Genomic DNA, 25,327 nt, shown 5'->3' with positions numbered 1-25,327 from the left:
GAACTGCAATAGTGCTGATGAACAATTTACATGTGCCAGTCGCTTTTTTTCAACGTTGGCTAAGAAATAATCCGATTCAGGAAAGTCGTGTTTACAAGTTTGGTGCCAACATTTGTTAGGCGAGAGTGCATGAATGACTGTTGCACACCATTGTGTAGAGAGAGAGAGAGAGAGAGAGAGAGAGAGAGAGAGAGAGAGAGAGAATGAGTGTGTTTGAGTGTGTGTGTGTGTTTATGTATATGAATGAGCATTGGCCATGCCTGGATTTTAACATTACTCAAATAAACATTTCTCATTTGGCCACTTCCAAGCTAGCCGGCGAGAGGAGCCAGAGGAAGCCATACACAATGGATGCCTGTGCATGGGAGTGTGTGTGAAAAGTGTTTCCCACACATGCGCACACACAAAATACTAATAAACTAGCATTTCTGTAGAGAATCTAATTCCTGATTGACAGCATGTGTGATAATAACATGATAATGCACAGAGAATTACAGGCTGAGTTTCATGTAACAGCATGGCTCTCTTTTGTTATTGAACATTTACTGTAGTATATGAAGAGTAAACTTGTATAGCTCTGGATTAAAAAGGCATACAAGAATAGAGGGAAATGCATGCTGCGATGTGAAATCAGTCACAAAGTACAGTTGCTTCCTTAACATGCGTGTGTATGTGTGTGCAGTATGTTGTTTTTGGCTCACCAAACTAAGCTCATCACCTGAGTAGATGTGTTATAGTGAGTACAGAGTAAGTGTGTGTGTGTGTGTGTGTGGCAGGGTGTTTTAGGATAAACTAATCCCATTAGCTTCCTCAGCCATGGCTGACTTTTAAAGAACATCTCTCTCTCTCTCTCCCTCCCTCTCTCTCTCTCTCTCTCTCTCTCTCTCTATATATATATATATATATATATATATATATATATATATATATATATATATATATATATACCTCAGGACAGAAAAAAAAAATGTGATGATTGTTGCTTTGAGCATTTCAGCTCTCTGGAATTGACTGATCTCCTGGTATTTTCAAAACTATAGTCATTTGTGTTATGCACGATGTTCTGAAAAAAACAAAAAACATGCAGTTTTTCAGGTGGAAATGCCTTAGTGATGAGATGAATGGAAGAATGGTCAAACTGGCTCAAGTTGACAGGAAGACTACAGTAATTCAAATAAGACATATTTTAAGACTGGAAAAAGACAAGGTGATATCTTCCAAATCGGCCCAGTTGTCGCGCTCGCTGTAGCCTCAGATTCCCGTTCTTGTCTGGAGAACAGGAGAGGAACCTGATGTAGGCTTCTGCAGTAGGGAGCTCATCAGCCTCAATGTTTGCAGTGTTGTGCATTCTGAAATGCTTTTCTATAGACTCTCTCTTTCTTTCTGTGTGTGTGTGTGTGTGTGTGTGTTTTTCAGTCCTCAGATGCCTTCTCCAGTTAAACACAAGGACGTCTTTTGCAGTTTACATTGCCTTATACGGCAACAACCTTGTGTCCTCAGATGGGGGTAGGGGGAAAGCAGCAACTGTATGATTTGTTAGTATCACTGCTCTGTTTTTTCTGCTTCAGGCTGTTGCCCTGTGTGTGTATATGTGTGTCAGTGCTTGCCTCTCTTTGTGAATCTGACTATGACCCCACAAAACTCAGCTTTGACTAATTTGGTTTCTTTTACAGTCCATTCCTCCCCTCCCTCCATTAAAGAACCTTCTCTTTCCTTAGAGAACCTTCCCTAACCAAAACTTTACTGCGATAAGCATGTTAAAGAGTGTTATGACACATAATGTCCAGAGGTTTGAAGATGTTCAGTTTGCTGATGTGAACAGAGAGCTACAGAAATTCCCACAAGGCTTAACCTACTGTCTGTAACTCTTTAGTAGAAAAACAAGGTCATCTGAGGTATAGGATCTGGGTGTGCCAGTGTCAAGGGTTGGAGAAAGACAGGTATAGCATCGTTTTAAGCCCAGCTGTGCACACTGGTTCACATCAACCATGGGACTCTGCCATACAAATGTACCATACAGTATGTAGTGTGAATGTGCACATTTTGATAAAAGAAAGATAAAAGTGTTATCATTGTCATCAGTAACTTTAAAACTACATCAGAAGGAAAGTGTAACCTTATAGAACGTTTGGGTGTGGAATATTTAAATTTTTTTCTTGATTTTTTTCTTGATTTTTTTTTTTTTTTTTTTTTTAATGTTTTAAAGCATTTCTTATAAATAAATATTCATCACACTTCAAATAATTAAGCATTTTTGACAGGGAAGCATTCTATCCCTCAGTAGCTGCATTGCACTCAGTCAGTGGAAATAATGGATAAAGCTGAAAAGATGCTGATTTCCTCCTAACCTGACAGAATTGTCTCTGTTATTAATTTATGGGAAGGCATAATCAAGTATTTAAGTAAAACAAATGACTACGCAGCTATTTGTTTTTCTGTGTGAGGAGATTTTAATAAAATATCAGTCTATGCAAGACGTCTACTTCTACATCTACATGATTCAAACAAATGCAAAGTGCTACTTTACCTCTGACACATCTGAAATAGATTAGTTCAGAATATATTTATATCTTACTGAAGTGTAAATTGGAAATATTAGCAGTCTTGAAAGACTGAGTCCTTGCTTTATTAGAAACTCTCAATGCATTTTACAAAATCTTGTTCCGTGTTATTGATATGCAACAAATGTATATAAATAAATATATCACTAGTGTTTCGTAGGGATGTAATAAAGTGTAAAGCTTATAAACAGATACAATTACAGATGTGAATTGTTAATGTGAATTTTATTTGAGTAGCTTAAATCTACTAAAGAGAACACATAAAATGCAAAAAAATACATTAAAATAAATAAACATATTTATTTATTTATTTATTCATTCATTCATTCATTCATCTTCTACCGCTTATCCGAACTACCTCGGGTCACGGGGAGCCTGTGCCTATCTCAGGCGTCATCGGGCATCAAGGCAGGATACACCCTGGACGGAGTGCCAACCCATCACAGGGCACACACACACACTCATTCACTCACGCAATCACACACTAGGGACAATTTTGTCAGAGATGCCAATCAACCTACCATGCATGTCTTTGGACCGGGGGAGGAAACCGGAGTACCCGGAGGAAACCCCCGAGGCACGGGGAGAACATGCAAACTCCACACACAAAAGGTGGAGGCGGGAATCGAACCCCGACCCTGGAGGTGTGAGGCGAACGTGCTAACCACTAAGCCACCGTGCCCCCCTCCCCCTTTATTTATTTATTTATTTATTTATTTATTTTTATTTATTTTGTTTGCGTCTTTCTGGATCACATAGTCTTTATAAACAGATGGTACTTGAGAAATCCCCAGCTTCAACTTTCATTTTGAAAGTAGGTCCAGCAAACCCAAAATCTAAATTTAATCAGTTAAACTATTTTTAAGCTGCTATTGCTGTAATAGTAACAATAAATAACAAAAAGCAGAAGATAATATTGCAGAAAAAGAAGAAGATATACTTGCTTCCCAGTGCAACTATATCTTCTTCTTTTTCTGCAATATTATCTTATGATTTTTGTTATTTGTTTTTGCCTATTAATATCAGTTTTATCGCTTCTTCAAAATAATTTCTTTATTCAGATTCAAATTTAATAATTACTACAAAGCATTTAGGTTCAAAACCAGATACAGATCTTCCCATCACTAAACAAAGACGGGCTGAGATACAAAAGTTAGTGGTATTGCATTACACTCCTACTGAACTCTTAGGGACACCATAATGCAGCTCTGTAACTCTTACAGCTCAGATTGATTATTGCTCCCGAGGTTAGATCAAATCTAACCCCATGGGCAACAATCCAATATTTACAAATATCCAAAGAGTGCTTATACTTCTTGACATTTTCAAACTGCCTGGTTAAAGATACAAGCCCATACATGGATTTCCTCTTCAACAACCGGCAGCAATGACTACGAATTTGATAAATGATGTCATCGCTATTCTGCAGTGTTTTTGTGCCTAGAGATGATAGTTTAGTATTTCAGAGTTGAAGTTACTCATTGTTTTGCTTGTCTCTGTAAGCAGACCCCCTGATTCAGATACGGGATTCTACTACAAACACTTCAGTGTAAGAGCATAAACAATAAAAGACAAAGAAAAAAAACTGCAGTCCGAATTACAAAACTCCCTCAGTATCCTGTTAAATAAAAAAAATTAAAAAATTAAAAAAAGGAATGACGAAAAATGACTACTCGCACACTTTATTTATATAAACACTAAAGAATGTCTGTACAAAATGTTTCCCAATTTGTGCTTTCCATCTTGTAACAAGCAGAAGAACATAAGAAATGCTATTATACTGTGTTGCTTCTACACCTGACTAAAGGTTGTTGCCCTGTGTATGTTGAAATCATTACATCCCAGAAGTACATCACAAACTGTTGTAGGTTTGCGTAAATAAATGACTGGATATGCAACATGCCCTTTCAAGAATCTGAAGCTAGTAGCACCAAAATTAAGAAGTGGGCTATTAAGTAGTTAAAAAGAAAATAACCCCAACACTATGAATCAGTGTGTTAAGATTATTTCAAAAACAGTAGCCTGATATTGCAATAAAAACTACTCAAATTGAATGAAAACATTTTTTAACCTTGAATGAATGAGTGAAGTTTCCAGATTTAAAATAAATTGATAAGCTCATGAATAACTCTATAGGGCATAGACCCCATTCAATATTTAAAATACATGAGTGACATGATTGACAGTTCTTTTTTTTTTTTTTTGCTTCATTATTAATGACCTTTACTAACTTAATGTGAACAAATAAGTAAATCAGAGGCATCAGTATTCTTTGGGGTCTATTTGACCCCAGGCTGTTTTAGCTGTAAGATACCACTGAGACTTCACATGACATGAGAATATGGGGAGACATATTCTCTGTAGGTGTTGATCCTCATGTTGTCCTTTAACCATCAGCAGATTCCAAAAATTAAAATATATTGTGGTCACTTGAATGACAAGATGTTGCTAATGTCATCAAAATGATTCCAGGTCCCACCAAATATGTTGTCAGCCTATATTCGTTATGCTATATGGTATGCTACTATGTCTCATGTTTTCTCCCATGTCATACACTTTGATGACAAAGAAACATGCAGTGCCGACAAGAGCATGGAATTACAGCATGACACAGCAATTTGGAATGCATAGAACACGTGTCCCATAGGTCCAGTGATTTCCCTTTCTTTGCAATCCAGACCCTCATGTCTCTTTTTTACATCTCTAACTAGATTATACAGGTGTACATATTGAAAAAAAATAGGGCATGAGTGTGGTACTAGATATGGCTGAAGGACTGAATGGTCATATCATTACATGTGACCATTTGTTCACATTGTATGCCCTGGGTAAGGAACTGCTGAAACGAAAGGTTACTATATTCACAGAAATATACCATATCTCTAAGACCCAAAAACCTATGTGAAATGCAAGAAATACATTGCAAAGAGCACACACAGGCCCTCTGGACATTTTGTCTAGTGCAGACAAAAGGCTGAACTGTGCCTTCTGGTGTGCTGTAGAAAATATAAATATGCTGTTCATATTTTGTCCAACACATTCTGGTGACTACTTTGTTACACATTTCACAAATACGTATTCGGATACATGGCACCTACATTAGCATAGAACAATCCCTGACAAAATGCTCAAATTTACTTTTTATATTTGTGTCTTGGTAAATAAAGAACTGTTATGTGTTCTTTACTGATATTCTGATGATAATGTTCTGTTTAACAAATACAATCTTTCTAGATGTTTAAAATTCTTCTTGAAATCATACTCTACTCTAGAGGTTTTAATTGCTGGGTTCAATTGACCCCAAAGAAAAGAAATGTTCATGAATTTAACAGGGGTTAACAGAGAAATCCCTGTGAGCAGGTTTAGAAATGTTATTGTTTATCATCTTTTCAAGGGATTACTCTCGCCTCAGGCTAGGTTTACACCTGTTCTGTCTTAAATCTTAAAGCCTTTAAATTAGCAGTATTTTTTTCCTAACCATGATTTTACACAGCATTTTTTTTTTACTTTTATTTATATTGAGCAGTCGCACAGTCGTGTGTTTTTGTCATAATATACTTTGCCATAATAGCACTTTGTCATGTGGGACCAGACTGACACATTTACACTCTAGCTCCAATGAGGTCTAGATATCTTGAATTTTTTTTTTTTTTTTTTTTTTGAGTGGCACAATTTTCAATCTGTTTTAAAGATTTCTTGGATACATTCACACAATGCTTTAGTGCAGAATGACTATAATTATTGAATAGACTTTAAAAGTGAAAATTTTAGGTATTGTTCCATGGATGCAATATCTACATCTACATCTACATCATAAGGACACGTTTTCCCAACACGTTTTTATGCTACTCCTGAGTAAATAACATGCTACAGAGTTCTATTATACTCTGCTATTATTATTAGCAAGTTAAACGGATTTATCTCAACTGGAAAAATCAGACAGCATGTAAAAGTGTTGGCACGTGACGGACATCATGATTTTTTTCCCCAGACACGGCATGGGAGACGTGCCAGGGTACTTGTAGCTTGGTCGGCATTGCGTTACACACTTCTGTCACTGCCCGGGAAACGGGTCGGTACAATAGAACTCCTCCACTTCCGGGACAGGCGTCCATCCATTCCGCGCGCAAGGTCACGTATCACCGTTGCCGGGCAGCGGCGCGCGTTTTTGCGCGCGGGAACAAAAACTTGTTTTGGATGGGAGCCAGTCTGACTGACTGGGGTGTGAGGACAGCACCCTAGACGCCGTCATCTGGCGTCATAAATTAGTTTACGGGGGTTGGGGTTGGGGTTTGGTGTGAGTCTTTTCTATAGAGGGAAACCTGAATGGAGCCAATTGTTCATCTAATGCCAATATCTATATAGACCACTGGCTGTTCTTAATTTAACATGGAAATGTAAAGTATACACATATCTTCAAATTTCTACATATTATCCAGTCAAACCATTTAAATCTGTCTGAATAAGTCTGCCACTTCAGGGGTAAATGTTCAGCCTGTTTAGGAGGTGGGGGAGCATGAAACAATGTGGGATCAACAACTCACGTGTTATGTAGTGCTCAACAATGATATCATGCAAGTGATGATGTGTTGCTGGTCCCAACTAAACTACTTGATAGAAATCATTCCAATTGCTAAGTTTGTGTTTATTCTTCTTTGTTTGTTATTTCTGGAGTCAAGTGATATCTTCTATAAATAAATGGTCACTAGATCCACAGATTTCATTAAGGGAATAAAATCGAATGAAAATCTGATTATTCCATAGCATAACATATCATTCTCATTACCATTTGAAGCCTTTGCTGCTATAAGAAGCAGCCTAATTAGAGTCACGCAAGTCTAAAGGTTATTGCATCACTAGTTCATGTTGTGCTCCCCAAACCGGCACCACGTGTCATCAAAATAAATAGATCTACTGACGCATTTTGCGTGTTGTATGAAAATAAGCATCTCGGACCAGTTCCAAGCTGTCCAATCAGAGCGGCGCGGGATTTCAACTCCTTCTTTCTTCTTCTTTTTTTTTTTTTTTTTTTTAGAAATCATTAATATCTCCGGACGCGTCAAACATTAACGTGCCAGCTGCTCCTGGAGCGTATAAATACTCGGCACGTTGAGGGCAGAGCTCAGTCATTTCACCGTGCACAAGGAGAACAGCACTAGTTTGTCCACCGGAGAAACAAAGCAAAGTCCTTAGAACTTAGGATCAATTTATTTATTTATTTATCTTATAGCTATTTGTATTTGATCGTTTTGGAATGAGCGGAGTCTTTCTGAAGTTGTTCCACGCGGTGCTACTTGGCGTGGTCCTCTTGGCACCACAGTTCCGCGCTTCCCCGCTCCTGGAGCCGATCCGGTGCGCGCAGTGCACCGCAGAGCGCGTGGCTGAGTGTCCTACAGTGGATGCTGGTTGTGCAGAGGTGCTGCGGGAGCCGAGATGCGGCTGCTGTCTGGCGTGCGCGCTTAAGCGCGGGGATTCTTGCGGCATTTACACGGCGCCCTGCGGCTCTGGGCTACGCTGCTTGCCCACACCTGGAGAACTGCGGCCGCTGCACGCCCTCACACGGGGCCAAGCCGTGTGCACTGAGATCATGGAGGACGTGCAGAGCCGCACGCACCATTCACCAGGTAGGCAGCCTGTCCTACAAAATCCTTTTCACGAGCTTTATCTGACGCTAGACTAAGAACGGATAAGTCAGACAAGATGCCTGAGCGTTTGCACTTCTTGATTAGTGGGGTGTTTTTATGTGATCCCAATGCTTAAACAGTGCCTGTGTCTGAAAAACGACTGTTTCGTTTTTTTTTCTCATCCAGATCAGCACGAGTTGGAGGTTGATGGTCGGAGCGACGCTTCTGCGGGACCCGAAGCCGCTTCACCGATCGTGGTGTCGGGTCACATCAAACCATTCGACCCGTGGCTTCTCAGCGGCGCACAGGAGAGCATGAAGTCCAAAGTGAACAACTACCGGAGGAAACTTGTTGAGCAGGTGAGTAAACTATACAGTAGCTTTAAAAACGCTTGCATTTTAAACATAGTGTTAAAAAATCAATCGGCGACACCAAGTTTCATGTTGTTATCATTTCCTACCACTAGAGGGAAGCATAACACTTAAAAAAATAATCACAAGTTTGACACACAAGTTTGTAAACTGGGCATTCAGTGAGCTTACTGAATGATATTGTGCAGTTACATCACCTCTGATAGTAAAGGATCAACAAATATAGCATATGCTACTACTGAAAGTTCTAATCTATGCTGAAGTGTAATCGGATAAGTGAACCCTAAAGTAATGTAGAAATTACACTTACAATGAAATTTGACTGGCTGAATATTTACGAAGGTGCAACAATGTTTAACAGGTCTGATCGTAAATAACAACACTGATAATAAAATTATTTATCTTTCCCTTTTGTCTCAGGGCCCCTGCCATGTGGAGTTGCAGAGAGCCCTTGAGAAGATTGCTCGATCCCAACAGAAGCTGGAAGAAAAGCTGACCAAGTTCTATCTGCCTAACTGTGATAAACAAGGACTGTACAAAACTAAGCAGGTAAGCGAAAAGCATAGTGGATGATTCTAGGTTTTACAGTAATGTCTTTAACAGTAAAAGAACTGAAAAGCACAAATAACTGTGTGTCTGTGAAGTGTGAAATTAAGGATGAACAGAAATACAGAGATGACATACACACACATTGTTTAGGCTGATGTAATTGCTTTGTGCAGTGTCACAACACAATGCAGCTCACATACTGCTCAGAGTCAGAATATGTACAAACACAGTTTCATGTCTTTCTGCAGTGTGAATCGTCTCTGGATGGCCAAAGGGGGAAGTGCTGGTGTGTGACGTCGTGGAATGGAAAAAAGATTGTGGGATCGAGTGAACTACCCACAGATGCTGAGTGCCCTCAGGAGCTCAATCACTGATCACACAACCGCACACACATCCAGGCCCTAAGGAACTCTTCCACTCATGGACTGTTTTTCACACAGATATACATACAGAACATTATGCCACTGATTTCTTTTCTATTTTCTATTTATTTATTGTAGCTTATATGGTTTTGTTTTATGCAGGTACACTGTTTTTAAATGAGTGAATATTAGTTCACTAAACCCACCAAAATCTTTGCATTTTATTTTCTTGTTTCTAAAAGGATTCTGTATTAATATTTACTTAATACATCCATGCATATTTATTTAAACTGAATGTATTCCAATATAATTGTTTTGGGTGAGAATATTTATACCTTATGCCTTATTACTGTTATTATTTTTGTATGATGTATAAATGTATATGTTCAGTGTGTTTTATAAGTCAGTTGTCTTATCTTTCCAACAGACTGTTGGACTCTTAATGGAAAAAAGCACTGCATGACCAAACCACATTGTCACTACATGTAGCCTTCCATGCATTTTCTGTTTTTACACTATTGACATTTTTTTGTTTTACTTCTTTTCCTCTATTGCACAAGTAAGTGAAGAAGACTAAAACATTCACAATTCTTTATTTTGTTCTGCAGTGCATGATGGGTATTGGTCTTCATATCTTCTGAAACGGGTAACTACCTTTTCCTACCTCTGTTTTTGAAGATTTATTGTGTCTGTGTTATTTCTGAGAGACTTTGCTTTTTGCCACTGTGGCTTTTTGACCATGGACTTAGGACCACTTAAGGCTGAGTGCTTGTAATTGGTGGATATACATTGTTATATATATATAAAATATATATATATAAAATATAATATACGTGTGCTTTTTTTAATAAATTGTGGGAGAAAATGACTTTGTCCTGGTGTCACTTCGTGCCAGTAAAAGAGCTGGTGTCACTTCGTCTGGTGTGCCATGGAAAATAACCCATTTCTGCTGTTGTGAAACAACTTGAAACAAAGCATTAAATATCATTTTCCAAACATGGTGTAACTTACAAGATACCTGAAACAACCTTAAGCCATGAATTCTCATTATTTCTCTCAAAATATACCTTGCCAGCTCATGATTATGAGGTTTTTTGTTTGCTTGTGGGCAGAACTCTATTTGCAGGCTTTTGTGTCCTTATCATGGTAATCACCAACGGAACGGTGCACTAATTTTAGCTCGGTATTTAGGGGAACCAGGCTTTCTGCAGTGCCTTTGACCTGCTCTCTGCTTGTGCAGATCGGGCACAGGAATTGCCCCCTCCTACTGCCCAAGTAAGCAGCCTCTCTGGCAGCTTTCACTATAACCCGCCCCATCATTTGCACTCTTAAACAATTACATGCAAGAACTTATAGCTACAAGTCGTGTAATCTGAGTACTGTAAGAGACACTTGAAATGCAGATCTGTCTGAATCTGTGAAAATGGTTTGTACATTTATTTATTGGGGTTGTCCATAATGATTTGTGGCCTTTATATGAAATGCAGTGTCATGGGGTCTGGACAGAGTTGCATCATCATCAGCTGAAGAATAATAACTCTTTTATTGGGATAAATATAATGTTCACTTAAAGTGCACGCAGGAAAAGTGAATGCAAAAGCTGCACACAAGAAAATAGTCAACATGTGTGTCAAGCGCCCAAAAGGCTTGCTGTCTGAATACACTTTCCTTATATAGCCTACAAGCACAAAAACAAATTTGAGAAAAATGTATGAATGATGGGAGAAATCCTATCTTTTATGAATTTTGGTATTTCTTTTATGAATTGTATTCATGTTTCATAACCAAACCAAAAAGTCATTTAAATGATGAAATTCTTGTTAGAGGTAAGCAGTTCTTATGACCTGATTTTTCAGTACAGTATATGCTTATATTAATATCTAAAATAACTGGAAAGTCTTCACATAGCTCATGTATATGTGATTATGAATATTACGGAGCAATGACAAACAAAGGAGCATTGGAATATGAACGGTAATGTTGCTGACATTTTCCTCATCCAATCAACAAAGTCACATCTACATTAAAATAGTGTTTATTTTTATTTTAAAAAATACATTAAATACAAATCATATATGCACAAAACCATTTTCCTTTCTTAAAGAAAGGCATAGTTGTGTAATATTTATTTTAGTAACATGAAAAGCTTTTTTAACAAATCAAAATTCTTTCAAAATGATAAAAAAAAAGAACAATTACCCGTGAATGGAGAGATCCTTAAAAGTGACTTGCGGCTATAAGTGGCCCTAACATTGCACAACAGAATGAGGAAGGGCAAGTTATTATTTTTCTTAACTCAACTTTGCATTAGCTTTAATATAAGCCATGGTGGAGCTTTTAAAAAGTAGCTTAGCATGACCAGTGCTGGTCCTTCCTATATGTATAATTTTCAAGTTCTGCAGTTCCCCCTTCACCACCCCTGGGGCCTGCCATGCTAATATTGCTCATTATTATTTAGCTTAGTATTAGTATATATCTAATGTTGGTTTATTGCCATACTACCATTATCCATAATTATTCATATGAATTTCTGCCTCCATGCTAAAAAAAAAAAAAAAGACAGATAACAGATTAACTACATAAGGTACATTACATTATGTACCTATACATTATGGATGTATTCATAATCAAAGTTGATTTACAGAACAGAAAGAGAAATTGGAATAAAGATAGAAGAATTCTGCTTCAGGCCCCAGAAAGGTTAAGAGTGGCACTCAGATTAATTTTAACATGTAGTTTTAGCTTAATTTGAAGCGAATAAGCTTGAATCTTTCTAAGCCTCAGACCGACTTTTGCTTAGAACTAGCCGTTAAAACCTGAAGACGTCTTGCAACCTAACCGAGGACAGAATTATCTCTTAATTGTAATTTTGTACAATGCACTATTGACATAATATCTAAAAACTCATTAGTGATTATATTCCCAAAATATGTTGAGTTCTAACTATTAGCCGTTGTGCAATCAGTGAGTCACTTAATCCTCAAAAAAGAGAGAAAAGGATGAGCTTATATGCTTTTCTTAGATAAATAACTTCAATATTTTAAGGTTCACATGCCTTTGCAGACACAAAGCTGGCCAGGAAAAAAAAATAAACCCAAAACATATATCTAGCTATATAGAAATGACACAACCTCAAGGAGACAACCATTTTGTACTTTGTTATACTCTTCAAGGTGTAGCACCAACATGTCTTTTAAGTCTTTTTTGTATATTGTTTGAATAAATATTTACATATATTTTGTACATTTTTTTTTGGGAGGGTGTTGAGGGGTCAAGCTTTTGGCTGATTCTGTACTACTGAGCTACTGGGAGTGAGGATACCTCTCTGGCACCATCAATATTTCAAGTCTTTTCACAGGAGGTTAGACAAAGGAAAAAAAATAATCCCATCATCCTTACTGCAATATAATTCAAAGCTAATCAGGGTTACTGAGCTGATCTGTTAGCTATTATTTTGGGTGAAGTAACTAGACAGTGTTTAAAGAGACAGAGCACTAAACAATAATCATTATTTGTCAAATTTTGATTATTGAGTGATCAATATCAAGCTTTGGAGTAATGCTAGATAGCAATGCTAGATATTGCTGATTTTCTTTTTTTTTTTCACTAAAAACTCAAAAATATAATTGTGCAGTTTGTGCAATTGTTTTAGGAATTGCACAAGATGTCTACGATATGACACGGTCGACATTTTCAGCACTAGGAACTGGGAAGTGCTCTGAGATGTATTTTAGTGCATTAAATAGAAGTTGTGTATTATATACATTTGGAATCTAACTCGAAGCATGCTGCATGCTGTAGCTTTGCTAAATCTCCAATCCTCCAGCTGAATAACAAAAAAAAAAGATGAAAACATGTATCAGAAAGTCAAGTAGTTATTTTTCTACATGGTTAAACTGGGCATAAATCAGCAAATGATCGCATATGCAGTAAATAAAAGAAAATAACTACAATGACAACACAACAAAACAAAACAAAAAAGAAACACTGTAATGACTTTTTTTGGAAAAAAAGTCCTTCAGCGTGATTAATAGGTCCTAGAATAGCGTAAAATTTAAACACTTTCATAATGCTCTTAGGCGTGTTGTAACATATGGCTACTGTAATAGAATGGGGTAGTTGTTCAGTGAGGGACCAAAGTGCATCAAGTGCTTGTGCTTCTGATGGAGCCAATGGCAAGAGCAGGCCAACACTACTGAGCATGCCCATCTCAAACAGTCTTACACCAGAAGGGCAGAGACAGGACGCAATGCTACAAGAGAGACAGTGATAGTCATGGCAGTGATTTACTCAAGGCGTTTCATTTCACCAGAAAGAGAAAGGGACACTTCAGTCGAACTCATATACTAAAGAAGCTGTCAGTCATAACCAAAAGATAATGAAGCCCAAAGTGTAATTTAAACATTTCTTTTGTTAATGTAATCCAAATGGTGCCCTCACTGGGCTATAATAAAAATAGAATAGCGCAGATCTTCCCCTCCCTTCTCCTGCCCCCTCTCTCTACTCCCCTGATGTGTGAAAGTGACCTGATGAGTCCCTGCTCCGGTGCATATGTGGGGTGCTCGGAAATAGGGCACCGCCTTTAAAAATCTCCCTTTCCCCCTTTTCACTGTTGATTCCTACCATTCAGAGGGGATCTTCCTCCCTCTCCAAATTTCCTTCAGTCTCTCCTGCGTTTCTCATTTCTTTTCCAGGTTGAAACACTTATTATGGTCTTTTCTCTCATAGCCTGGCACAGGCTGTCCATATTTGTCCACACACCAACAGAGACCACGTTTATGGCCTTTGGATGGACGACACTGTAGGGAGAGACAGTAAGGGAGGAGAGAAATGTTAGAGACATGTATATGTAAAGAAAACAGACTCCAAATGGAGGAAGGCATAAACCTGAAAAAAAAAAAAAAAAACCAGAAAAAAAAACACATTTCTTCCAGCATATCTCACCCATGTGACAGAGAGTAACACCAACACTAGAAACTAGAGTGAGAGAGACAGTAAGACTGAGACAGAGACTGAGACAGAGACCATAATACAATTCTGATAAAAAAAAAAAAAACCCGAAATAAATCAATATAATTAAAATAAAATATCAGAATACCATTATTTAATATCTGAAAATATATTAAGCTATTATAAGTTCAATTCATGACATAACACCTTTTTCACTATTTTTCTCTATTTCACTTGTTCACTTTGGCTGTGAGTCAAAACTTGGAGCAAATCAAATATCACATCTGATGGAAGAATGTATTCCTACCATTGGCTCGGTGTGCATATGTGTGTATAGTTTTGTATAGTGTGTGTGTGTGTGTGTATAAGTATGTGCGTGTGTATAAGTCTGTGTGCTTGGCTCAGTTACATGTGTCTATTTGCATTGATTGCATTGTCTGGGTGGATGCAGGACTGTTGGAGATGCTTCATGAAGCCAACAGGACCTCAATGCAGACTGCAGCAATGCTATTGGAGATATGAACTATATATTTAATAAAGTAATATAAACTCACTGTCACCTTTAGCTTTACCTATTAAAGCTATTTCATAAGAAATGCTGAAGAATGCAAGACAATGAAAAAAGCAGAAAAATCTTTAAAAAATATGGAAATGATTTAAGATATTTACCCTTTTTTGTCACCTGTCTGACATTTATATGATAAAAGAAGTAGGGAATAAAAAACAAAGCACAGCAAAGTGTTGTATTCTTCAACAATCTCTCTTTTATCTTACTCCTGATTGATTAATAAGACAAAAGAAATACAGCTACAGAAAAACTAGGAAGTGGTAAAGCTGAAACCTGAAGCTTTTCCTGTGGTGAAAAACATACTAAATGGTACAAAGTGCCGACACCTGAGACGACTTTCATAAAGGTTATACAAATATCTCCTTACAGAAACTGTCACCATAAAAACAATTAGGCATTTCATTCATTTATTATTCGCCTTGGATTGACCCAATCGATACAAAACATCCCTGTAAATGACATGAGATCTGACTAGATCATTTCAAAGTAATTAATTGCTAACAGCTGGGCTATTGTACTATAATCATGCACATATCCAAGAAGTCCTGAATTCTCCATGGTGGTGAGGTTACAGCACAGACTAGGAATATGTGATTATCATTATCACCTACAGCATGGAAAGACACTGCGGTCTCGTTGGAGTCCATAAGCCGAGACCCAGACTCCGACCAAGACCGACTAATGAGACCCAGATCCAGACCAAGGCTACATTTATGTGGTCTCAAGAGCCAGCTACTCTCCAACTCAGCCTGGTAATTTTAACAAATTGTGCACATACCCTCACACACACAACTGTGTGCACATATGAGGGCTGAAAATACGGTAAACGCCGGCTTGAGTAGTGCCTTTATAATGTTAATGAAAAAGCGGAAGGGTATATTTGGCTCTGCTAAAACATTTGCCCTACACAGTTAAAGAGCTGTCAGACTATTTTTGGAAACTGGTACCGATTAAAAGTCATCTGGAGCTTATTACACACACACACACACACACACACGCGCACACACACAAACAAACACACATACTGGGGTGGTTCATGTACAGAAATGAATGCATGAAGTGAAATAGAAAAGAAATAGGTTCATTTCTCAGTGAAAGTGTGTGCAGAATATTTAGAGGAAAAGTGCAGAAAAAAATAGAGACAGAGAGAGAGAGAGAGAGAGAGAGAGAGAGAGAGAGAGAGAGAGAGAGAGAGAGAGATCAAAGAGACTTTAACTGAGAGGGGACCAAATTAAAATACCTCAGGCAGAACAAGACCAGTTTGGGAAATAAAACAGTGCATTCATTCTGCCCTCTTATTGTCTCCTCCTTTAATCATTTCTTTCTCTTTGCATCTTCTCTGCATGTTTCCTTCTCTCCTTCCTCATCTCATCTCATCACATCACACATTCTTAGCCTTTTCCCCTTATTTTATCATGGCTGATCTTTTGCAACAAATAAACTTTTTTTTTTTTTTAAATCTCACAGAGCAAAGAGCATGAGAAGGAAAAGTTAGAGGAACAAAGGACGGACGATTACTGGGAGAGAACAAGAGTACTTCTGGCAGTAAAATATGTTCGTGCAGAATGTTACACAGAGCTTTCTGTGTCTCTAACCGATGTAACTGCTTCAGTCTGAATAAGGACTGGAATGACTTTGACTTCTCCGTGCCAGAATCTGTTTCTGTGACATTTCTATCAACATATGTACTATTCTGAGATCTCTGCTTTGCTGCAAACGTTCAGCTCTCAATACTGACATCTCATAGGGCTAAACCTAAAAACAAGTTCGTTGGGATAGGTGTGTGTGTGTGTGTGTGTGTGTGTGTGTGTGAGTGTGTGTGTGTGTGTGTGTGTGTGTGTGTGTGTGTGTGTGTGTGTGTTTTTAATGCAGATTCCACACATGCAGGTGTGTCTGTTTATTTGGATGATAGACAGCACATGTGAGTGTTGTGAAATGAAGAAACTGAAAGGTTGCTAAGTATAATCCTGTCAGTGAGGCAATGTCAAGAGGATATAACACAACAGCCTTGTGTGTATCAAGGTGTGTGTGTGTGCATGTGTGTGTGTGAGAGAGAGAGAGAGAGAGAGAGCGCACAAATGTGTGTTTTATGTGAAACAAAGCAAGCCTCAACCATTGCTGGTCCATAATGTTGGCCTTATGGGCAGCAGGAAGGCCAGGAGAACATTAAAAGCAGCCACAGTGTAAACACGCACATGGCCAATATGCGTTTTTAACATCTGCATGTGAATATGAACAGCGGCTGTTTACCGTCCAGACGCTGTCCTAGACTACATATGTGTTCATCTGTCAATTCATTCATCGTTTTGAGCTGCTTGAATACGTGTGTCGAGTTTTGTGTATCTAAACGCATACTGAAGGCATACAACAACCAGATATGTATTAATACACCCAATAATAAATGGGCTAATAAACCCAAGCAGGGTACAATGCGCATGTGTGCAGTAAAAGAAGATCTGATCAAGATAGAGAAGTACACAGAGAGGACCTCTGGAGTGTGTGTGTTTGTGCGTGCCCGAGTGCGTATTTGTGCACAGCCCGTTCCCAGTGTGTCTTGCAGTTCACACCTCCCTCTCTTCTCATCTTTCCCACTGCATCACTGAGATCTCATTCAGTGTGAAAGCAAGAGTGGAGACAGCCTTGGGTGAGCCAGCGGGTCAGGGGGGTAGTGTTTGTCTCCAGCCCAGCAAGAATACACGCTGCCTAGGGCAGAGATGAGCGTGGCCTTGGGGGGTTCAGGGAGTGGAGGGTGGAGGATGGAGGATGGAGGCCAGAATGCCTCGCCTCTAACTTGCACACTAAGCCAATTCATATAATCAGAGCTAAAAATTACCCTGGACTTGAGTGTGCCCTCCAAGGGAAAGGCCTCCAACAAACATACACACACAGTCATTACCAATCTTATTCTGGGGGTGGAGGAGCACCCAGGATATCTACGGTTGTGCTCATTTGTGTTTGTATGAAACAGTGTGTATGCCTGTGTGTCTCTTCTCTTCTGCCTCAATAAAATATCTGAATTTTATGAACTTTTTCTTTTTTCTTTTTTTTTTTTTAAATTTATTTATTTATTTATTTTTATGAAAAAAGGCATCTAGTTTACATTTAGATTTCATGCAGACTTTAGTGTCATCTGTGGCTCCATTTATATGCTCTTATTCTGCATATGCTGCATTCTGCATTACATCGTCAGTGTGACGTCAGAGCTCGAATGATTTCATTTACAGCCTCTGCATTCGAGCTACAAAATGGGAAAAAACACGAACACGAACACCAGTCTTTTTCTGAGGAACAAGCTAGCCAGCTAACTGATCGTGAATGGTGTATGATGGGAAATGTATAGCCTGTGATTCAGATTTAACAACACAGCTAAAACAGCAGAAATCATTTAAAGATAAGAAGTGCTATTTTTACAACTAATTCGATTTGACGTCACTTTTGGAGTTCACATGACTCAAGGTGTGTTCCAAGTCAATTACACAATAATCAATATATTATTTTGAAGTAGTACTTTGTTCACACTAAAACCTCCGACAAGAAGTGCACTTCAAGGCACTTCAAGATTTTTCAAATTAGCTCATTTTGTTTTATTATTTTTTAACATCTGTAGGAAAATGTACATCTGTAAAAACTGCAGGTGTTATTGTACTCTTCTAAAATGTATATACTTGAAAATAGATGTCGTTTGGACACAGTTGTAATGTTTTCTCTGTTTTATCCTGATTGGAGTTTGTAATTTCCCAGTTACAACCTCTAGCCTTTACAGCATAAGCAGTAAACTAGAATGAGAATAGTAAAACTTTGCATGACATTCAGAACTATTTCGAGCTTATTTTTTGGCATCATAACTATGCTCCATTTACCAGCCTTTATCCCTTCTATACTGAAGTACTTAGAAAGTCTCCAGTGTAATCGAAATAAACCACTCAGGAGGTACTCATTAATTCCAAATCGCATTTTTGAGCACAGTGCTACTTTTGAGTGTGTTTTTCTAGCACAGAGAACACTTTTTTCATGTACATATACACGACTATCACGAGTATCAGCAAGTTCAAACAGCTTTGCATTAATTTACAAAGCTGCTTGATTTGCACAGACAGCAAGAGCAATTCAGTTTGTTGTCTTAAGTCAACTCTGTCCATGAAACAGGGTCAGTTTAATATGATGTCAGTCAGTGTGAATATCAGTTAGAATGTCAGTAATCAAGCGTGTCCTGTCAGTGTCTAAGTCTCGGTTCAGAGAATTCAGTACAAATGTCTTTATCAGTAATGCTACAGTCTTCCTGTTCTGTAAGCTACTGAATAATCCTGTTTGCCTAAACTCACGTAACCCAAACACCCCAATTAAACATGCTCAAACCTAAACTCTGACTCATTCTTTTTACTGCGAGGTGGGGGGGGGAAAGAGTCGCTAGATGACTCACACTCATCTCTAAAAGCCCCTGATTTCCACCATCAACATCCTCTTCCTTCTTAGGAGCCCAGATGCAGCCTGGCACAGATGTAGCTCAATATTTGGGATAATGATTTAGCTGGTGTCCATGGCAGCACTCACCTGTTTCTTCTTGTAGAAGCCCTTCCTGTCACAGTTTGGAATGCGAATAAATCGAGGGATTATCACTCTGGAAATCTTAAAACTCTTCAAAATGCTTTCGATCTCTCTGCGACATGGGCCCTTCAAACAAACAAATAAACAAACACACACTTATTAACTTATGCATATATATTTATATATAAACTGAAAATCAGAACAACTTATCCTAATGTTTGCTATGTCAATCATGAGATCTTAGAAATGATACAAACTCTCTCTCTCTCTCTCTCTCTCTATCTCTCTCTCTCTCTTTCTTTATTTTCTTTTTTTTTAATAGCCAGACTTCTTTACATACAGTAGAATGCTGTCCTGACCACCACCTAAACACACATCTCTCTGTAGCTAGCAAGTAACCCAGAAATAAAATATGAGAATAAATTCTGAATAAATGTTTTTGTGTAGCAGTTCTTTGTGAAATTCAAGAAAAATGTACTTCAACTTTTTTCAAATTTTCTCGCTATATTTATAGCATGTGGGCCTTTCCCTGGTCACCCAGTACTGCTCTGCTGTAAATGAGAAAAGGGATGGTTGCACTCTAAGTGACCTCGGGCTATGAACGGCATGTGGCACAGCTGTGACTGTAATCTATAAGCCGGAAGAGTCCTTCTATTTCCTGACTCCTAATATATCCTGAAATACCAGTCGCTGCTGATCAGTTTAAAATCTCAAATATGGTAAATATGTCAAACATGACTTTCCTAATGATCAGAGTTTGTGTTCGGGTGATGAGCCTGAGCTTATGGGCCAATGCACCACTGCTCCAATTGCACACACACACACATACACACACACACACACACACACACACTCTCTCTCTCTCTCTCTATCTCTCTCTCTCTCACACACACACACACACACACATTTTCCTGCTTTATTCTTGACCATCTTTGACCTCCTGCCAGGTGGTAAAGAAGCACTTACATACTCAGTCTCTCTTTTGGTTTCCAGGCTGAAATTGTGGCTATCAGAGTGGACTCCATTGGTCACTGGCTCCACTTTGTAGATCTGGCTTTGCTTAAACTCCTCCATCTGGATCATGCCGAGCTTAGTGTTCAGCAGAGGCCCTTTAGTCTCCAGCTCAGCTGTTCTATGCAAGCCCTCTCCAACCCCCGAACCTGTCGCAGTGTCCTGCGCCACCTCAGTGCGCTTGATGACTGTTGCAATGGTGGTGGTATGCAGATGATCCTCAACAGGGTGACCTGAGTCATCTGAGAGGATCAAAGGGCAGTGTTAGACAACATGTACAAAAAGATGCACCCAATGCATGTATAGCCGCAATATGTTGACGTAATAAGAACCCACTTAAAAAGTCTGAACAAGGACAAACAACAAATAAATGAAAGAACAGTTGGTAGAAATGGTAGAAGTGAGGTTTTCATAGTATTCTTGCTTGGAAACATAAGAATTACTTGTTATTTTGTCAAGTTCCCAGAGGCCAAGCTAGATTGCCCAGATTTGGTGCAACTGGCTGAAGTGCTTTCTTGAATAATATTCCAGTTGAATTTGAATAGTGTGCATATTGTGCATTTTAATTTTTTTAAATGATCAACACTCAGTAAAAACAGGATGTTTCTAGAGTTCAGTCATTTGATCTGGGTCATCTCCAACATTCAAAATTTCAAATAATTATTTGACTCAAGCAACTGAAATTTAAAATGCAGACCAATCCTAAAGTAACTGGAGTGCATACTGTAAAAACAAGTATGAGGGCAATGAGACAATGGAAGGATGAACTGAAGAACATATGTTTGTGGAGTGGAAGAAATGAGCACAATCAAAGCTAAGTCCAAAGTATATGTAAGAGAAAGAGAGAGAGGAATTGTGGTTCAGCCAAAATTGTAGCATCAGTAGATAAACCTTATTAACAATGATGTAAAATAACAACAACAACAACTAAAACCTTCAGCAGCAACATAAACAACACAATACATGCCTAACAGGTTTCAATGACAATGTATAATCAGAGACAAGGGCACTGAAATCATAGTAATAACCTACTTTCTCTGCTTGACCCACTATAATTTCACTGGAAATAGAAAAGAAAGTCATATGCAGGGTAGAAGGGTTAAACTGAGCAACATCTAATTCTGGAGCCTGCAAAACATCAATATTTAACCAAAATGTAAACCTTTGTACGTTTGTGGTGCCCTTTTCAGCAACACATTTACCATTTTATTTAAAAAATAAAAAACCCAGGTGACCTCATGTACGCAAACAGGTAAACAGTTTAACATACAATATAAACACAAGTAAATGTGTACAACAAACACACACACACACAAACACACACACACAAAGTATACAAGCATTAAACAAAATTAGACCCAGAATAGACCAAAAAGGAAACACTAATCACAGGCTCATAGTATTATTAAACAAGGTATTGATATGAATATATTTTTACGTATCCAGTATACATATACACAGAAAAAAACACCATTTGGGGTGGAGCATAAAGTATCAAGGAGACATAGTCCTGTTCACTGGTTGGAGGAGATATGTAATTACCATAAAATGCGGTATGATGGGAAAGGAGGACGGGAGAGGCTAAAATTAAAGACTAGAAGGACAGAATATGAGGTAAGGCTATAAAATGGCTGGCACCCCTAAACTGCTTTTTAAAAGTTACTCTGTAGCCTGACAATAGTTTTTGTATGTCACATTGTCATAGTTGATTGCTTCAACACAACACTTGTGGCTTCATCAAATGGCTGCATAGTGAACTTTACGGGCAGGGCGAGGACAGGAATGTAAGAAAATAAATGCAACTAAAAACCTTAAAAACCTTAAAAAAAAAAGAAATCTAAAGGAGTCTGCTGACTGAGGTTCATAAGTTGGTTTAGGATTATATTACAGTTATTACTACATTAATTAACTGCATTAATTATGCATTAATTGCATAAGTCATTAGAAGGAGAATAACACAAACATACTGTATGTTCTAGTGTGAAATGCATCAATAATATGGAAGCTAAGTGTTTTCTAACTCATGCATGAGACTTATTCTTTATTTACACCAAGTATGTTCAACTTTTTGTGCACAGCACTGCTGCAAGAATAACTCTAGGGGGGGGAGCAAAACAATTCAGTGTGAAAAAACAATAATCATAGAGTACATCTGAGGAGCATCGTTTGTGGCTCCAACACTTTTCATTTAATGAGGTACAACCAGATTATTTCAAGAGTAGCTGAGATTATTTAACCTGCACACACACACACACACACACACACACACACACACACACACACACACACACACACACACACACACACACAAGACTGTTTTAAATGCTGGACTAATAGAGCCAAGAGAACAGAATGTTCTGGCGTTGTGAGAGTGTGTGTAGGATGTTGTCCTCGATGTCGGAAGTACTGCGTATCTGTCAAGGCGTGCTTTAGAGCAGATAAACAGCGCGCGCACACACACACACACACACACACACACACAACAGCGATCTGCGCTTAACTCTAAAAATACACGCGCGCGGCATTCTTAACGATCGGGTTGGAGCGGCCAAACTTTAGCGCGCACCCTGTGTACACGCAGACAGCGCGGCTTCTCCCTCCTGAAAACACACACACACACACACACACACACACACACTCACACCAGCATAGAGGGCTCGCTGTAGCGCTTGTCCTCGGACAGAAGAGAACAAAGATGCCAGTGTGGGGCCGTGACACGGTACAGCGAGCTGTTTATGAGCAGAGAGCACTAGCGCACAGCAAGGTGGTGCACAGAAGTCACCGTATCACTGAGCGAAGGCTTTCACACTGATACAGAGAGCGAATCGAAGCATCTCTGTTTGCTTGCATACAATCCGAAAGCCTATACGTGCAGTTTATCTGGTGCCTCCAAACCAGAGCTGCACTGACAGGCGGGAACTGTATAAGCCCGGGCTGAAATAACTGCGTTAATCACAGTAGAGTAAACCGGGAACAGTACAAAACTAAAAGCTGCAAAACCAGGAACAAATCCATCCTGTTCTGATGTCAAATTTCAGTTTAAACACTGCGGCCTATAGGACTACACTAAGACTCGCCGCTTATGCTTCATTACGAGGTGCATGTGCAGAATATGTGGCTTTTATTTATTCATCCTTGCACATACTGTGTGTGTGTGTGTGTGTGTGTGTGTGTGTGTGTGTGTGTGTGTGTGTGTGTGTGTGTGTGTGTGTGTGTGCAGGTTAAATAATGGTAGGTAGTCTTGAAATAATCTGACTCTCTCGCTCTCTCTCACACACAAAATCTATCTATCTATCTATCTATCTATCTATCTATCTATCTATCTATCTATCTATCTATCTATCTATCTATCTATCATTTAATAAGGATAGGAAGCATTATATATATATGTAGTGTAGTATATTATATATATATATATATATGTAGTTCCTGTAGACGATTTAACGAATAAACTGTAAAAGAAAAGCGACGAAAAAACTTTTGATACTAACTGACTAGAGGGATTTTAGAAGAAACATAGAAAGGTTGTATAGAAATAGTGCGCGCAAGAAAGAAAGAAAGAAAGAAAGAAAGAAAGACATTCGGGCGCTTACCGACTCTCGATAGATTTCTGTCCCTGGCTTTGGTGCACACACCCCTTCCCTCCAGCAGCGCCAGCAGGGGTTTGTTCTCACCAGGCCGGTGTTGACATCGCAGTCCGGAGCCGCATCGTCCCGTGTACACGCCGCACTCCTGGCCCTCACGCAGCGCACACGTCAGACAGCAGCCGCAGCCCGGCTCGCGCACCCGCTCAGCGCAGTCACGTGGCAGCGGCTTGCACTGGCCGAGAGCACCGGCGTCACACGGCTCACAGCGCACCACGGGCCCCGCAGCATGCACCGTGCGGGCAAGAGCCGCAAACAGCGCCGTCAGCCAGAGTGCCCGCGGAGCCGCCATCGAGCCAAGCCGAATAGACCGGAATAAGGGCTTCATGATGACCTGCACACTGGGGTAGGTGTGTATGGGGGCGACGATGGAACAGTGATCGGTATGAGAGCGCCTTTTGACGGGTAAATGCTGTGCCCTTAGGAAGTCAACACAAGCCGCTAAATGTCAGCACCGGGGAGGATCGGGATGTCGCGTCGGGTTTAACTCGAGCGTAGTACCCGGTGGAGCGGCGAGGTCTCTCCATCTGTAAGTCTGATTTGCTGGGAACCTCAGGTTTTATAAAGGCAGGGGGGAGAAAAAGCACGAGCAACAAGTCACTCCCCTCGGTATGAATTATGTAGACCGCGCTCGGTCTTAAGGGACCGCGCACATCCTTCATAGTCACTCAGCATGGAGCGCAGAACACAATGTGACACACTCAGCATCTCTAACTGCGAATCGTGCTGAAAGAGCTGAGTTTCAGCTCTTGTATGTAATATAAAACAGTGTGATATGCAGTTCATTTATTCCTTGCCTGCATGCTCGAGAAGAGGATTTTCTTTCTTTCTTTTTCTTTTTTTTTGCTAAAGATCATATAAGACTTGATCTTATACTTGACATTTCTTGTATGATGTTAAAGGAGCTGTTATATCTGGTTAGATAAAATATATAAAGATATCATTTTATAGCTATCCAAAGCTCAAGGAGGGTCAGTCATAAAATCAAACATAAAGCCTAAATGATCCCAGTAAGTATCCAGTGGAAATGTGACATGAGAATAGCATCCTAACTTTGGAATAATATAATACATTATCGAGATTCTAATTTACCAATAAACTAATAAACTAATTACCAATAGACACCTATTATTATATGACAA

General features: G+C 39.0%; 2 protein-coding genes across 2 annotated transcripts; one reads left to right on the top strand and one right to left on the bottom strand.

The window, feature by feature from the left end:
* The first annotated feature begins 7,659 nt into the window (after positions 1 to 7,659).
* igfbp1a (insulin-like growth factor binding protein 1a) lies at positions 7,660 to 10,500 on the top strand. The gene is made up of 4 exons (XM_060866634.1): positions 7,660 to 8,185; positions 8,372 to 8,544; positions 8,977 to 9,105; positions 9,354 to 10,500. Exons 1-4 carry the CDS (start codon positions 7,816 to 7,818, stop codon positions 9,477 to 9,479), a joined length of 798 nt encoding a protein of 265 aa, XP_060722617.1. The 5' UTR covers positions 7,660 to 7,815; the 3' UTR covers positions 9,480 to 10,500.
* Positions 10,501 to 11,486: 986 nt separating this feature from the next.
* igfbp3 (insulin-like growth factor binding protein 3) lies at positions 11,487 to 24,736 on the bottom strand. The gene is made up of 4 exons (XM_060866632.1): positions 24,135 to 24,736; positions 20,497 to 20,783; positions 19,537 to 19,656; positions 11,487 to 14,266 (listed from the first exon to the last, which is right to left on the bottom strand). The coding sequence occupies exons 1-4, from the start codon at positions 24,511 to 24,513 to the stop codon at positions 14,147 to 14,149; spliced, it is 906 nt and encodes a 301-aa protein (XP_060722615.1). The 5' UTR covers positions 24,514 to 24,736; the 3' UTR covers positions 11,487 to 14,146.
* Positions 24,737 to 25,327: the final 591 nt, after the last annotated feature.

The sequence above is a fragment of the Tachysurus vachellii genome, chromosome 3, assembly GCF_030014155.1.
Source record: "Tachysurus vachellii isolate PV-2020 chromosome 3, HZAU_Pvac_v1, whole genome shotgun sequence".
In the NCBI taxonomy this organism is placed as follows: domain Eukaryota; kingdom Metazoa; phylum Chordata; class Actinopteri; order Siluriformes; family Bagridae; genus Tachysurus; species Tachysurus vachellii.
This window is presented reverse-complemented; position numbering and strand designations above follow the sequence as displayed.

Coding starts and splice junctions, on each gene's coding strand:
- igfbp1a (XM_060866634.1), top strand. CDS start 7,816: ATGAGCGGAGTCTTTCTGAAGTTGTTCCACGCGGTGCTACTTGGCGTG. Junction 8,186..8,371: donor CCGCACGCACCATTCACCAG/GTAGGCAGCCTG, acceptor TTTCTCATCCAG/ATCAGCACGAGTTGGAGGTT. Junction 8,545..8,976: donor GGAGGAAACTTGTTGAGCAG/GTGAGTAAACTA, acceptor CTTTTGTCTCAG/GGCCCCTGCCATGTGGAGTT.
- igfbp3 (XM_060866632.1), bottom strand. CDS start 24,513: ATGAAGCCCTTATTCCGGTCTATTCGGCTTGGCTCGATGGCGGCTCCG. Junction 20,784..24,134: donor CAGAAATCTATCGAGAGTCG/GTAAGCGCCCGA, acceptor TGATCCTCTCAG/ATGACTCAGGTCACCCTGTT. Junction 19,657..20,496: donor CCAAAAGAGAGACTGAGTAT/GTAAGTGCTTCT, acceptor GTTTGTTTGAAG/GGCCCATGTCGCAGAGAGAT.